The sequence below is a fragment of the Crocuta crocuta genome, unplaced genomic scaffold (assembly GCF_008692635.1).
Source record: "Crocuta crocuta isolate KB4526 unplaced genomic scaffold, BGI_CrCroc_1.0 scaffold228, whole genome shotgun sequence".
Classification (NCBI taxonomy): domain Eukaryota; kingdom Metazoa; phylum Chordata; class Mammalia; order Carnivora; family Hyaenidae; genus Crocuta; species Crocuta crocuta.
Window position 1 is genome coordinate 1,143,918 of NW_027532820.1, and position 14,547 is coordinate 1,158,464.

Sequence of the window (14,547 nt, forward strand, 5' to 3'; positions counted from 1 at the left end):
CCTACAAAGTTCTGATCCGGGGAGGCTCCGGCTGGCTCCTGGGCATCCTCCGGGGCAGGTGCAGCCTCCGGCGGCAGCGAGCGGACAGGACCGCCTCCCGCCCCCTCCCTGCCCAGCAGGAAGCGACTGCCCCGAACCGGCCGCGTCGGCACACAGCCGGACTCCGGGCGCCGCTGCCCTCGGGCCGGAACCTAAGCACCAAGTGTCCGCGGCCGCAGTGGGGCTGCTGGGCTTTCTCTGTGCAGGGTGGCGACAGCACCCACTCGCCTGGCCTTTTCTTGGGGTGAGGGGGTGGCGGCTCTCACGAGTTGCCGCGCGACGACGGAATGAACTCCAGCACCCGCGACGAGGCCGGCCAACGAAGGAAACCCCCAGATGCCAGGGCCGGCTGCCCTGAGTCCCGCCTGGGTCTCCCACTCAGCGACTCTCCCCCTTCCGATCTGCAAACGAAGAAATGTTCTCCCTCTCTGAGTCGGCTCTTTTGAAAAATCTCCGTCCTCTGGTCACCGGTAGGTCCCTTGCTGCCTGGCCGGCGCGCTGTGCTCAGAGGCGGGCTCCCCGTGGGCGCGCGGTCGCGGCCACCCNTCTCCCGCGATGCCTCTGCCTCACTTCATCTGGCTCCCAAGTAGCGCCGGGAACCTGCCGCCCAGGTGCAAAGAAAATGCTGCAGGCACCGAGGAAAACAGCGTCCTGGCCCTTCCAAACAATCCGCCCCCTTCTCCCGCCACAGCCGGGCACTGTAGCTGTCTGCTCTGCCCAGCCGGGGTCAGCCGCTCTCAGACTGCACCATTTTCTTCGCAGCCCGCCCAGGAGCCGAGGTGCCGGCTCATCGGCAGCGCGCGGAGAGAATCCCGTCCCGGCCTCGGCGTCCCGCGATCAGGCTCCCGGCGCGCGGCGGCTGCCGAGGTGAATGGGGCGAGGGTGGGGGAGGGAGGCTGGGGCGCTGGGCTTCCCCTCCCTGCCTCCTCCTCTAGCCGCGGCGGCTCCGGGGCCTCGCGGGCTCGGCGGGTGCTGGGGAGCCGGAGCCCAGGCTGCGCCCGGGGTGCTCGGGAAATCGCATCGCCCGGGTGCGGGCGCCGGAGGAAGCCGCTGCCGCGCTCGCTCGCTCGCTCGCTCGCTCGGGCGCCGGGCGCTGCAGCCTTGGCTAAAACCCACAGACGAGAGAACGGAGCGCGCAGCCAAAAGCTAGTGATGTCATCCGTGCAACGTGAGCCTCATCCCTTATTTTTCTAGCATCCTTAAAGACAAACTGCACCATTTCCCAGGCACGAAATGTCTAAGCCTTAGTCTTTGACCAGGCAAGTCAACGGTGTCTAGGTAGGTATGTGCCCAGCCGTATCCATATTTATGCACGTATACATATATGTGGTATGTAGCATGTTTCCATGCATTATTATAAATTTAGGGATGATGTCCCCATCTCCCGCTTATCTCTTTTTGGTGGTGGAAAATTCCCTCACATCGACCACAGTTCTTTAAAGACTGCTTATTGCGGAGTCGGCATTCAGAGGGGCTGAGGAAGTTCCCTGCGTCCCCACTTTTGGTCGCTCGTATCTAGGATCACATCTGATCTTTGTTTTCCCCAGAAAGCCACCGGCGCTGCCTTGCAATCTCCAGCCCCCCAGCCCCCCGGGGCCGGGCGCGTCGCTGGGGTTGCCACGGCCAACCCGACTCTAGCCCCACGCCAGCGCCAGACACCCCGACACACGCCCACCTCCACCTGCCACCACCTCCCTCCCCAGCAGGAAAGAAGAAAGGAAACTGATGCTTTCAAGACCAGAGGAAGAGAATGTTAATGGGTGTGGGGGGGAGGGGGCACTTAACAGGTATTTTGAAAGCGTCCGGGGGCTCGCGCTTTGAGGAGGGGAGGTTAAATGAAAACCTCGGTGAGGGATTTGTCCTCATCTGGGTGGCGGCTGGATTTAGGCTCGGCGGGGGCGCTGGGAGGCGGGGCGCGACCCTAGCTCTTGAGCGGGTGGGCCCCAAGGGAGCCCCAGTTCATTCCAGAAACGCCCCCCACCCCCACGGCCCGGCTCACGTGAGACCGCGCCGCAAAGGCTGGGAGCCTCCCTCCCAGGTTGAAAGCCTGTTGTTGTTGGTTTTTCATTCTAATACTCGCCCCTCATTCTCACCCTTACTCCAAAGCTGGGGGCCCGCACCGCGGGGTAAAGAGCTGCCCTGCGGAGGGGAAGAAAAGAGTGTCCGGCACCCTGCTCAGCACAACGCGGCCTGCGAGCCAGAAAGAGCGCACCTCCACCATATTCTTTTTGTCTTTTTTCATCCTCCCTGCAGTTTGAAAATCGGGAACGAGGCGTTTCAGTGCCATCTAGTGGGGGAGGGGCGTGCCTCGCCTTCCGTCCCTGGATGCGGCAACGGGTTTCGCTGACGGGGACGGCAGAACCTGAGGATGTCCGCTGGGTTCTTGGGGGGCCGGCTGGCCCAGGGGCTGTAAGGCCTGTGCCGTTGGCCAGCTCCCGATCCCCTTGGTTCCCTAGGACGGCGAGGCGGAGCCCAGAGACTTGGCCCGGTGTGGCCTCACCTCCCTGTCCACCTTCACCACTTCCCTCTCCCCCAACCTGAAAATGTGGAAACAAGCGCAAACACTTTGCACGCTTGTAGGCGAGGTCTGTAATTCCTGGACCTGCTTTATTCTGGAAAGCCGAGAGCACTTTCAGGCTAAGCGGATGCCTGTGTCTGACCACAGGGAGGAGGCAGAAAGGTGAAATGATGCCTACAAGGTCATTCAGCAAGCTGGGGCTCGTCCAGCAGCCGGGCCTCACTCTCCTGATGGACTCTGGAGCCCCCCCTGGCAGCCCAGGCAGTTACCCTTTTGGCAATAAAGGTACCTGTTCATTTTATCTTTATCTGTCCTTCCTCTTCCGTTATTCCATCTTTTCTTGTTCTTCCTTTGTAACTGTTTCTCCAGGCCTGTGCCTTAGGCCTGCTTCCAACGGTGTGTCTTGCCCTTTGTCTCTCCGTCCTCCTGAGCTGTCCTGCGATTAGGGCCCTGCTGTGGGTAAAGGGCCCTAAATGGCACACTGTCCCCCTCTTTGCCCAACATCATTAAAACGCTATCTTGAAAATTTTGGCCTTGGTGACATCCCAAAAGCCTTTTAAAGATGTCGTTTTGAGGCCTCCTTTGAAATGCAGTCTTCCTGGACAGTACTAACTACTCCGTTTGAGGAAGAGCCTCATCTTTGGTGCTGAAAAGATGGGGGATTCCTCCTCCAGGCTGTATAACCACTTGACCTTCTTTTCTTAATTGTGTCATCTATGTTTCTTCCCTCTGCCTTCTTCCAGTTCCTTCCACCCTGTAAGCTATGCATCACTTTCTCACTTAGTTCTTCCGATTCAAACCTACTGTCCTAGGATCACAGAATCCCAAAATTGGAAGGGATTTTAGAGTCTACCACCAAAAAAATGCATGACTCTCTCCTAGAACATTTCCCAAAAAGTAATTGGCCAGCTTCTGCTTGCATACTTGCAGTGTTAGGGAAATCACTCCCTTGGCAAGTACCCCATTCTACTTTCAGACAGTATAAATGGTTAGATAGTCTTTCCTTATACTGAGTCTTCTCCTAGATCCCTATAATCCTACCCCTTGGCCTTCAAGAAGCCCAGACACCTGATTCCTCTCCCGTTTAATGGTCCTTCTCATACTTGACCTTGGCCATCATGTTCTCCCTAAGCCTTCTTCCCTCCAGACTAAATACCCCCTTGTTTATTTTCTCCTTGAGCTTGCTGCTCCTGGGTTTCTGATTCTTCCTGTTTATTAGTGCTTCATGTATCTAACTGTCAAGTCAGCCGATAAAGAAAAAGCATGGTCAGTCATGTTTTCACATGACCCGTGTACAGTTCTAATCCTCACTTTCTCTGCCAGGACCTTCTCTACAGCTCATCCCTTTTGAACGGTACCCTAGGATCTGCCACAAAATAACATAGAGATCGTTGGTTTGCAGTTTGTGAAATCCACATTGTTGACATTTGGAATTTCATTTGCTCACACACAGCCTTCCCCCTTTCGCTAACCAGTGTTCACATTCTTCCAGCTTTCTCTAAGGTCCACAACAGAGATACACTAAAAGTTCTGTTTCCTGCGCTACAGGTCACCCAGAGCGGATAGCTGCTTTCCTATCATTTCTTCACCCATTGGGAGCTATCCTCAGTCATCATATTTCTTCTACTCTACACCCTACCTTTAATCTGAAAATCACTCTCCTTGACATTGTCTATTGGAAGCAAAATAAAAGTTGATTAGTTGTGCTTTCTCTTTGCCATCTATCAATATGCCATCATGCTATGTATACTGACTCCTGTTTTCCTAATTAACTTTGCACAACTTGGACATTCCTTGAAACCCAAGAGTCATCTTCCACTGTAGCCTTCCTGACAGTCTCTCCAGGATGTGACATGCTACTATCTATGCTTAAATAGCTACTCTTCTCCCTACACTTCCACTCATCACAGAGCCACATTTGTTTGTTTAGTGACTTTCCTTCTTTTCTTCCTTATTAGGGTCATTATAGCAAAAGGCCATTTTCATCTCACCCCTGGCAGTCTAAGTCCTCTCCTTACTTTATAGTCTTCTTCCCCCACCACCCACCATGTTAATTTTCTTATATTCTACAGTTATCCTTTACCCAAAGTTCTGCAGTAATTTCATCTTGCCTATACAGTGAAGCTCAAACTCTTTACCCCCATAAAAGGTGTCACAAAGGCTTCAGACTATTTTCTTTTTTTTTTCCTTTTTTTTTTAATGCTTTTTTTTAAATACTTTATTTCTGAGAGGGAGAGAGAGAGACAGCATGAGCAGGGGAGGGTCAGAGAGAGAGGGAGACACAGAATCCTTTTTTTAATGCTTATTTTTGAGAGAGACAGAGAGAGACAGAGCACAAGCAGGGGAGGACCGTGAGAGTGAGACACAGAATTCAAAGCAGGCTCCAGGCTCTGAGCTGTCAGCACAGAACCCACACGGAGCTCGAACCCATGAGCCGTGAGATCATGACCTGAGCCGAAGTTGGATGCTTAACTGACTGAACCACCCAGGTGCCCCTCTTTTTTTTTTTATTTTAGAGAGTGTGTGCACACTTGAGGGGGGAAAGGGGAGGGGAGGGGGGGTAGAGAATCTTAAGGCGGCCCCATGCTCAGTGCAGAGCCCTCAATCCCACAATCCTGGGATCATGACCTGAGCCAAAATTGAGTCGGATGCTCAACATACTGAGTCACCCAGGGGCCCTTCAGCCTATTTTCTAAAGCTGACCATTACACTCCCTTGGACATGCCCTCTGTTCTAACCAAGCAGCCCTCTAAACTTGTTTCAAAAAGCCCTACCCCCCATTGGCATTCTTCCTCTTGTCCATAAAATACTTAACTGCTCTGCTTCTGAAGGTTCTTACAATTACAGGTGCTTCATATCAATAGGTCAAATAAATATCATTTGATCATCTCACTAGAAGCTGAAAAGACAACCAGTTAAAGCCAACAAACATTCTGGATATTTAAAACCTCTTCCCAGGGGTACCTGGGGGGCTCAGTCAGTTAAGCATCCTCAGACTCTTGGTTTCAGTTCAGGTCATGATCTCACAGTTGGTGGGTTCAACCCCCACCTCAGGCTCTGTTCTGGCAGCTCTGAGCCTGGAGCCTGCTTCAGATTCTGTATCTCCCTCTCTCTCCCTGCCCCTTCCCCACTCACCCTCTGTCTCTCACTGTCTCTCAAAAATGAATAAACATTATAAAATTTTTTTAAATGACACAACAGAAAAATGATCAAAGGCATAAAAAGAAAATTTACAGAAGAAAAATTCAAGTGGAAAATTAACATTTGAAAAAAAACACTCAAACCTCACTAGTAATCAGAGAATACAATTTTTTTTTAAATACTTCTTTTTTACCCATCAGTTGGAAAAAAATGTTTACTTGTCTGTTAATGTCAAGTGTTGGCCAGGGCATAAGGAAACATGCTCTCAAGCTCTGCTGGTGGGAGCATAAACTGATACCGCCACTCAGGAGGGCAATTTGGAGTAGTTGTGAAGACGAAAAATAGATGTTTGTTATGACCCAACAGATCTACTTGTAGGTATCTAGCCTGTAGAAACACTGGCACATGGGGCAAAGAGCATCTTCAGCATGCTGCCCATATCCTAGGGCTTCTACAACAAAGCACCACAAATTAGGTGTCTTAAAATGTCGGAAATGTATTGTCGCACAGTTCGAGAGACTGGGAGTACAATATCAAGGTGCTGGCTGAACCATGCTCCCTCTGAAACCTGGAAGGGAGAATCCTTCCTTGCCTCTTCTAGCTTCTAGAAGAAGCTTCTAGCTTCTAGTATCTGCTAGAAATCCCTGACATTCCTTGGCTTACCCCAGTCTCTGCCTCTGTCACCACATGGCTGTCTTTTCTCACAACATCCTTCCTCTGTTGCCAAATGTCTCCCTTCTTGTAAGAACACCAGTCATATTGGAGCGTAAGCCTACCCTAGTCCAGCATGACCTCATCTGAATCAATTACACCTACTATGACACTGTTGCTAAATAAGGTCACATTTCAAGGTCATGGGGTTAAGACTGCAACAGGCCTTCAGGGAGGATGCTGTTCAACCTATAGCTCTACCTTTCGTGTGAAAAAAGAAGGGGACAGGGGCACCTGGCTAGCTTAGTCAGTGGAGTGTGTGACTCTTGGTCCCAGGGTCATGGGGTGGGCCCCCACGTTGGGTGTAGAAATTACTTAAAAATAAAATCTTGGGGTGCCTGGGTAGCTCAGTTGGCTAAGTGTCCAACTTCAGCTCAGGTCATCATCTCATGGTTCACAAGTCGAGCCCCACATCGGGCTCTATGAGGACACTCAGAGCCCGGAGCCTGCTTCAGATTCTGTGTCTCCCTCTCTCTCTGCCCTCCCCTACTCACACTCCATCTCTCTCTCTCTCTCTCAAAAACAGAGATTTCAAAATTGTTTAATATAAAAATAAAATCTTGAAAAAATAAAATAAAGGGGACATAAGACAATATATACATATCTGCTTATTTGTGCAAAATGGAAGAATGATGGAAAAACCAAGAAGCCAAGCAAACAGGAAGCTGGCAGCCGGTAGCCACCCCCACCATGAGGCTGCAGGCAGACTTGGCCCTAACGCAGAGCCCAGGGCAAGAGTACAAATGAAGGCCCACATCTCATGCACCTAAACATTTATAGTGTAAGTCAAATGATGAATTGTTAAATAACGATGTTCTAACCTTCTACCTTACAAATCCCTTTATGATGACCAATTTTCAAACATGTGTAAAGTTATATTTGGGTATGAATAAAATTCTTAAAGCAATACTTGTATTTTGAATTTTGTACATTATATTCAAGCATTGTAACGATCCCATATGATAAGTTATTGTTAATGCAAAAAATATTACTTTTATCAATATAAATCATTACCATATAAGTCATGATGTTTACTGTCAAAGTAATATCTAGATCCATACAATATCTATTCAGTTCTTCTTTCAAAGATTCCAGTGCTAGAATGAAAAATACCAAAAGTTGCAGTATATTGCTTAATTTGTTCAAATCTCTCTACAGTCAAGACCATATCTTGACCTATAATGGTTGGAAAATAGTTACTACAGACATTACTTTGGGCTTATTTGTACATGAATCCTCTTCTTTAAAGTCATGAAAACATTTGCACTTCCTTGTTCTAATTTTCTTTTATTTTATTAGGATATCACATTTGATTGCATTCCACTTTATTTTTACTTAGAAAACCATTTTCTTTAAAATGTAAAAGTATTTTTAATCCCTTTAAGTGAGAAATCACCCAACTTAAATTTTCTTTTGCTTATACCATTAATAGCAAGTTTGTATCAAAAAATTGTGGGTAGCACAAATCTTAAATTAATTTTATCTTCCACAAAAGACCACATTTTTGCTCTGTATTTGAGGACATTCTATTGTTTCATTTAGCTTTCCTAGTATACCCTATATCTTTTCTAAATTAAATTTCATGGCTTTAGTCAGCATTTCCATTGTGTGTCTTTTTTTAAATATTTATTTACTTATTTTGAGAGAGAGAGAGAGAGGGAGAGAGAGAGAGCAAGCACACAAGAGCCAGCGAAGGACAGAGAGAGAAGAGAGAGAGAATCCCAAGCAGGCTCTGCTCTGACAAGGGGTTTGATCTCATGAACCGTGAGATCATGACCTGAGCCAAAATCAAGAGTCAGAGGCTTAACTGACTAAGCCACCGGGTGCCATGCATTGTGTGTCTAAGTGGCTATAAGGCCAAATTTAAATGTGTCTTGTGTATGGATAGATTAAAGACATATAAATAATCTTTCAAACGATGCTCAGCATCCCTCCTCATCAGGGAAATACAAATCAAAACCACACTGAGAAACCACTTCACATCGGTCAGAGTGGCGAAAATGAACAAATCAGAAGACTCTAGATGCTGGCGAGGATGAGGAGAAACGGGCACCCTCANGTACCCCAATGTTCATAGCAGCACCCTCAACCTGGCCAAAACCTGGGAAGAACCTAAGTGTCCATCAACTGATAAGTGGATCAAGAAGATGTGGTTTATCTATACCATGGAATACTACATGGCAATGAGAAAGAATGAAATCTGGCCATGTGTAGCAACGTGGATGGAACTTGAGGGTGTTATGCTGAGCGAAATAAGTCAGGCAGGGAAGGACAGATACCATATGTTTGCACGTATAAGTGGATTAGGAGGAAGTTAATGGAGGACCATGAGGGAGAAGAAGGGGAAAAATAGTTGGGGAGAGGGAGGGAGGCAAACCATGAGAGACTCTTGAATGCTAAGAACAAACCGAGGGCTGATGGGGATAGGGGAGAGGGGAAGGGGGGTGGTGGGCATGGGGGAGGGCACTTGTTGGGATGAGCACTGGATGGTATATGGAAACCAACTTGACAATAAACTATTTAAGAAAAAAAAATCTTTCAATTCCTCCAAAGAACTTCATGACTATTGGCTCATTTGAGGCCATATCTCTAGCAACAAATTCAAACTATGTTACGTATGTGCTATAAAGAATGTTTCTGGATTTTAGGCCAAAATCTAGGTTAGGTCTAGAAATACACTTATGGTTTAAGAGGAGTATGAATTGCAAGAGCATAATATTGCAAACCATGCCTCAGTTACTGTGTGCAACTGTTCAAAATACGCCCTAATTCATGTGTAACTCCAGAGCCATGAATTGGAACACAAAAGGAAGCAAGAAAATGGATGCCCATCACTGCTGGGAAGTGACACTTCCTTATTCAACTCTACTACATGCATGCTACCTGGGAGGAAGGATTTGACACGTTAATCATTTCATCTTTTCTTTTATCAAAGTGCCTCCACCCTCACACCCTTCCTGTGCTCTGAAGCCCATTCGAACACAACAAGCAGCACAACACAAAGAACTTAAAGGCATTTAGATGCAGATGTCTTTTGCGCTGAGGACGCAGGGCAAGAGTTCCAGAAAAGCATGTCCTTGGGGCCTGAACTGTGTTAACCCAAAGAGCAGACGCAGATGTCTCCGGCTCACAAGCTGCGCTGTGCAGGTACTGACTGCCACCGGGTCCCCAAGACATAGGGGCGCCATGCGCTCTCCAAGACAGTTCCTTTTCGTGTTTGTGATACATGAGCCCTGTAAGACACAAGGCCTAGGGCACCGGCCCTCCTGCTGGGGACTGAGAACAGCCTCCCCAGTGGAATGAAAAGAGCAAAAAGTATTCCCCCGAGCCTGGGCATCAGGCTCACGCAGCAGAAGCTGAAACTAGGGAGCTGGTGGCCGGCTGGAAATGGCGCCATGAAGCCGGAAGTTACTACTGCTGGAGCTGATGCCCACGGCAGGGAACAGAGGGGAAATACCCTGTCTTCCGCTCGCCAGTCTTTTGCTAGAAACTCCCACTGGCTGAACCCAGGGGGACACCAGCTGACACAGGGGCCCGCAAATGTCAGTCCCCTGCAGTACAACAGAGCAAGGAAAACCAAGGAACAAATCTGAGGGCAAAAAGGCCAGGATGGACTGGCGCACAGTAGATATTCTCACAAAGTCAGGACTAAAACAAACGTGCTCTCTCTACCATCACTGGTTAATATTTGGGGGACAAGAGTAGAGCAGGCACCAGAAATTGAGAGTTACAAGTGTAGGGACCCCTGAGTGGCTCAGTCGGGTAAGCCTCTGACTCTTGGTTTCAGCTCAGGTCATGATCTTTTCATGGGTTCGAGCCTCATGGGTTCGAGCCCCATGTCAGGCTTGATGCTGGCAGCACAGAGCCTGCTTGGGATTCTCTCCCTCCCTCTGTCTCTGCCAGTCCCCTGCATACACTGTCTCTATCTCTCTCAAAAAAATAAACTAAAAATTAAAAAAAAAGAAAGTTACAACAATTGCAAAGCAGACTGCAAAATGAATAGTATATGTGGATACTAGGCTTAAAACTCAAAAGAATAAACTAAAAATACACAAGAATCAATACATTCCAATATAATGGCAATTAATTGTTAGATTAGTTACAAAGAAAGTGAAGCCTTTATATGAAGAAAACCTACAAAATCTTATCAAGAGACACAAATGACCTGAGAAGATACAGAAACCCACCATATTCCTGAATAAAACAACTCTATTCTATAAAAATGTTGATGCTTTACAAAGTCATTCACAGATTTTAAAAAGTTCCTATCAAATCTCTTTTATTGCAACTTGGAAAATAATTCTAAAGCGCATCTACAAAAAGCTACCAGTGGGAATAGCTAAGATAGTTTTACATGATAATTTCTCTCTCCTAAGTATTAAACTACTTTTTAAAGCTACAACATTTTAAACAGCATGATATCCACTTCTCAGACCCTGCTCTGGTTCCCCAGAAGCTCCCGGATATTTTCATACATGAAAAGAAAAAGGAACCCAAGCTAAGCATTCACCCAAAATCATGGTGCACATGATTCGTATGACTTTAGGCCTCTTAGGGACTACAATTCCACAAGATCTGGAAATATCATGAGTGGATAACAGCCTTGCAGGCAGGCTTTGACCAATATGGGTGCATTGTGATGGCATGTGGCTAATGTGATACCCTGATGCTTTCTAGACATTGGCCTCCTGGACTGAGGAGTCATGGTCTGTGTGGACAGTGTCTTGTTCTACTCCCTGACCTGATATCTCATCTCTGGATCCTGCAAGTCCTTGATCACCAGCTATATCATCTGTTAGGGACAATTTATGTCCCCTTCAAAATTCACACGTTGAAGTCCTAACCTCTAATGTGCTAGTATTTGGAGATGGGCCTTCAGAGGTAATTAGGTTTAGAGGAGGTCATAAGGGTATCGTCCCCATGTTGGGATTCGACATCAAGACCTCACAAAGCTTGCTTTCCTCTCTCTGTCTCTGCCACATGAGGACAAAGAAAAGGTGGCCATTCTTAAACCAGGAAGATAGCTCTCGTAAGAACTCAATCGTTCTAGCACAATGATCTTGGACTTCCAGCCTACAGAACTGTGAGAAATTAAATTTCTGTTTTTTAAACCACACAGCTGATGGGACTTTTTATGGAAGCCCAAGCAGATTAAGACAGCACTGTCCCCATAACAATTTAACAGAACCCAAGTTTGGACTATGATGTGGAGTCTCTCCTCCCCCTCACACCCGATCAAGTGCAATGATCCATATGTAGCTGGACAAGCCATTGGTAGTCCTGGGGTAGGACAGGCCCCAATTTCCCTTCCTAGATATTGCTGTTTCCCGGGATTTTCTCTTCACTACCAGCAGTTCTAGCTCTCTCTCTCTTCTCACCTGGATAGCCATGATTGCTGACCTCATTCATTTTTTTCCACATTTGCATGTGCAAGCACTCTTCTAAGTTTTTGAAGAAACATCAGTGAAAAACAAAGAAAGATCCCTGACCTCATAGGGTTTCTATTCTAGTAGTGGGAAACAAATAATAACCAACTTAATAAATCAATCAATCATGTAGTATTGTAGAAGATGATAAATGTTACAGAAAAAAAGTAGAGCAGTGGCTAACAGTGTTATGGACTAAATGTTTGCACACACCCAAAATTCCTAAGTTGCAGCCCTAACCTTCAATGTGACTGTATTTATAGACAGGGTCTGCAGGAGGTAACAGAGTTTAAGTAAAGTCATGAGGATGAGGCCTGGTAAAACTGGTATCTTCATAAAAATAATAATAATTTTAAGAATAAAATAAAAAAGGCAGAGATCTCCATCTCTCTCTCTCTCTCTCTCTCTCTCAAGCCACAGCCTGCGGGAGCAGACACATGGAGAGAAGCTCATTCACACCAAGGCAGCAAGCCTTCGTCAAGTTCACCATTTCACATGGGCCAAGCAGTTAAACTCCCTAGGAGGTGCCCCCTCCTAGAAGGGAATAAAAACAGTTCTGCCAGGGAGAATCATCCACCCAAGGCAACTGTGGTCATTTAGCCCCACGGCAGCTGACCCCATGGTGCAGCATGATGGCAATCAGAGCTCCACGAATAGACAGAGGACCGTGGGACTGTAATGGGCTCCAAAGAGAATCTATTCGAAGAGTATAATTGGATGAGTGCTCAAAAATGAAGGTTCAAACATTTACATTGAAGTACTATTTGTAACAGGAGTCACAAATCTCCCACAAGAGGGGTTAGATGAATAAATCATAATATAGTCATTCAATGGAATGATAAGAAGTCATTAAAATAACATTTTAAAGGAGTATTTGGGGGGTGGGGGTGCCTGGCTGGCCAGTAGGAAGAGCATGTGACTTGATCTCAGGGTAGTGAGGTTGAGACACACACTGGATGTATACATTAGATAGACAGACAGACAGATAGATAGGTAGATAAACAGACAGGTGGATAGATGGTAGATAAAATTTTAGGGATGCCTGGCCAGCTCAACTGGAAGAGCAAGTGACACTTGACCTCGGGTCATGAGTTCAAGCCCCATAAAGGATGTAGGAATTACCTAAATAAATGAAATTTTTTAAAAAATAAAGGGAAAAATAAAGGAGTTTTCAAGAATATAGAAAAACACTCAAGAGATACTGCTAGGTGCAATGGATAGAATATAAAACTGGATGAAATATGATCCAAATTTTATAAAGAAAAAACAAGCATAAGGAAATACACCAAAATGTTAGGATTATTCCTGAATTATTTTCTCTTTAAAGGGTTTATATTTTCTAGATTTTTGAAAAAGATTTTATTGGTAAGTAATCTCTACACCCAACATGGGGCTTGAACTCAGACCCTGAGACCAGGAGTCTCATGCTCTACCAACTGAGCCAGCCAGGTGCCCCGATATTTTCTAGAGTTTATATAATAAACGTGTATTACTTGTCTAAAAACAATAGCTTTATTAAGATAATAAAGTTACTCATATTCAAACTTTTATGTGTATAATTAATTTCCCATGTAGCTAGGCTTCCCTAGGTTCCAACTGAGCAAATTCATTCAAAAGCACAAAATCTATGAAAGAATAACTGACATCCAAAATTAAAAGTGCTCTCCTTAGAGATAATTCTGCCTCTAAGGGCTTTGAACTGTATATTTTTGCCCTTCTCTTTTTGACAGTGAAGATTCTTTTAGGGAGAAAAAAAAGTCATGGCTTTTCCAGGTTTCTCTGCTCATTGCTTTAAATTTTCCATCTTTTTATGACATGGGCAAGCAAAAAGGCATCTCCTCCCTCAACTGGATTATTGTGTTTTGATCTGACATGCATAGGCTATAAAGAAGCACAGGTGTGGTACAGGACTTTATTTTTTTTTTTTCTTACAAATAGTTTATTGTCAAGTTGGTTTCCATATAACACCCAGTGCTCATCCCCACAAGTGCCCTCCTCCATGCCCATCTCCCCCTCCCCCCCACATCCATCAGTCCTCAGTTTGTTTCTCAGCATTCAAGAGTCTCTCATGGTTTGCCTCTCTCCCTTTCCCCCACCATTTCCCCCCGTCTTAAAAATATGGAACGCTTCACGAATTTGCGTGTCATCCTTGCACAGGGGCCATGCTAATCTTCTCTGTATCATTCCAATTTTAGTATATGTGCTGCCGAAGCAGGCACTGGTACAGGACTTTATTTTTTTTTTAATTTTTTTAATGTTTTATTTATTTCTAGGAGAGAGAGAGAGAGAGAGACAGCGTGAGCAGGGGAGGGTCAGAGAGAGAGGGAGTCACAGACTGAAACAGGCTCCAGGCTCCGAGCTGGCAGTCAGCACAGAGCCCGACGCGGGGCTCGAACCCACGAACCGCGAGATCACGACCTAAGCGAAAGTCGGACGCTCAACCGACTAAGCCACCCAGGCGCCCCTGGTACAGGACTTTAAATGGTTTTGCCAAATTCACAAGGCAGGCCATGCAGGGACCTAACAGGTGGCGCTCTAACTTGAGCTGAGTGGGAATGGTAGAGATAGGGTGAGTCACCCCCAGAACTAGAATCACAACAGAATGGAGAATCAAGATAAGGGAACCAAAACGTCCACAAAATGAGAGAGGACAAATAGCCAGAGAAGAAGCAAGGATTGTGAACCAGGGCCAGGATAGTCCTGTCAGGAAAA

The 14,547-nt window shown here is 46.4% G+C and overlaps 1 protein-coding gene and 1 non-coding gene across 7 annotated transcripts; one reads left to right on the plus strand and one right to left on the minus strand.

Annotated features, from left to right (window-relative positions):
* The first annotated feature begins 2 nt into the window (after positions 1 to 2).
* On the plus strand, positions 3 to 12,304 carry LOC144245754 (uncharacterized). 6 transcript variants are annotated; one of them, XM_077781101.1, is made up of 5 exons: positions 3 to 509; positions 802 to 906; positions 1,587 to 1,826; positions 2,293 to 2,842; positions 12,250 to 12,304. In XM_077781101.1, exons 1-3 carry the CDS (start codon positions 455 to 457, stop codon positions 1,763 to 1,765), a joined length of 339 nt encoding a protein of 112 aa, XP_077637227.1. In that variant the 5' UTR covers positions 3 to 454; the 3' UTR covers positions 1,766 to 1,826; positions 2,293 to 2,842; positions 12,250 to 12,304. The 6 variants fall into 6 exon arrangements, with proteins under 6 accessions (XP_077637227.1, XP_077637224.1, XP_077637223.1 ...); XM_077781098.1 differs by lacking the exon at positions 3 to 509 and having other exon boundaries at positions 590 to 1,321; XM_077781097.1 differs by lacking the exon at positions 3 to 509 and having other exon boundaries at positions 590 to 1,317.
* Positions 12,305 to 13,947: 1,643 nt separating this feature from the next.
* On the minus strand, positions 13,948 to 14,054 carry LOC144245758 (U6 spliceosomal RNA). Its single transcript, XR_013339407.1, has one exon. It is a non-coding gene; the product is annotated as a U6 spliceosomal RNA (small nuclear RNA).
* Between the last annotated feature and the right edge of the window lie 493 nt (positions 14,055 to 14,547).

Bases quoted from the DNA above. Each gene is read 5' to 3' on its own strand.
- LOC144245754 (XM_077781096.1), top strand. From the start codon at position 595: ATGCCTCTGCCTCACTTCATCTGGCTCCCAAGTAGCGCCGGGAACCTG.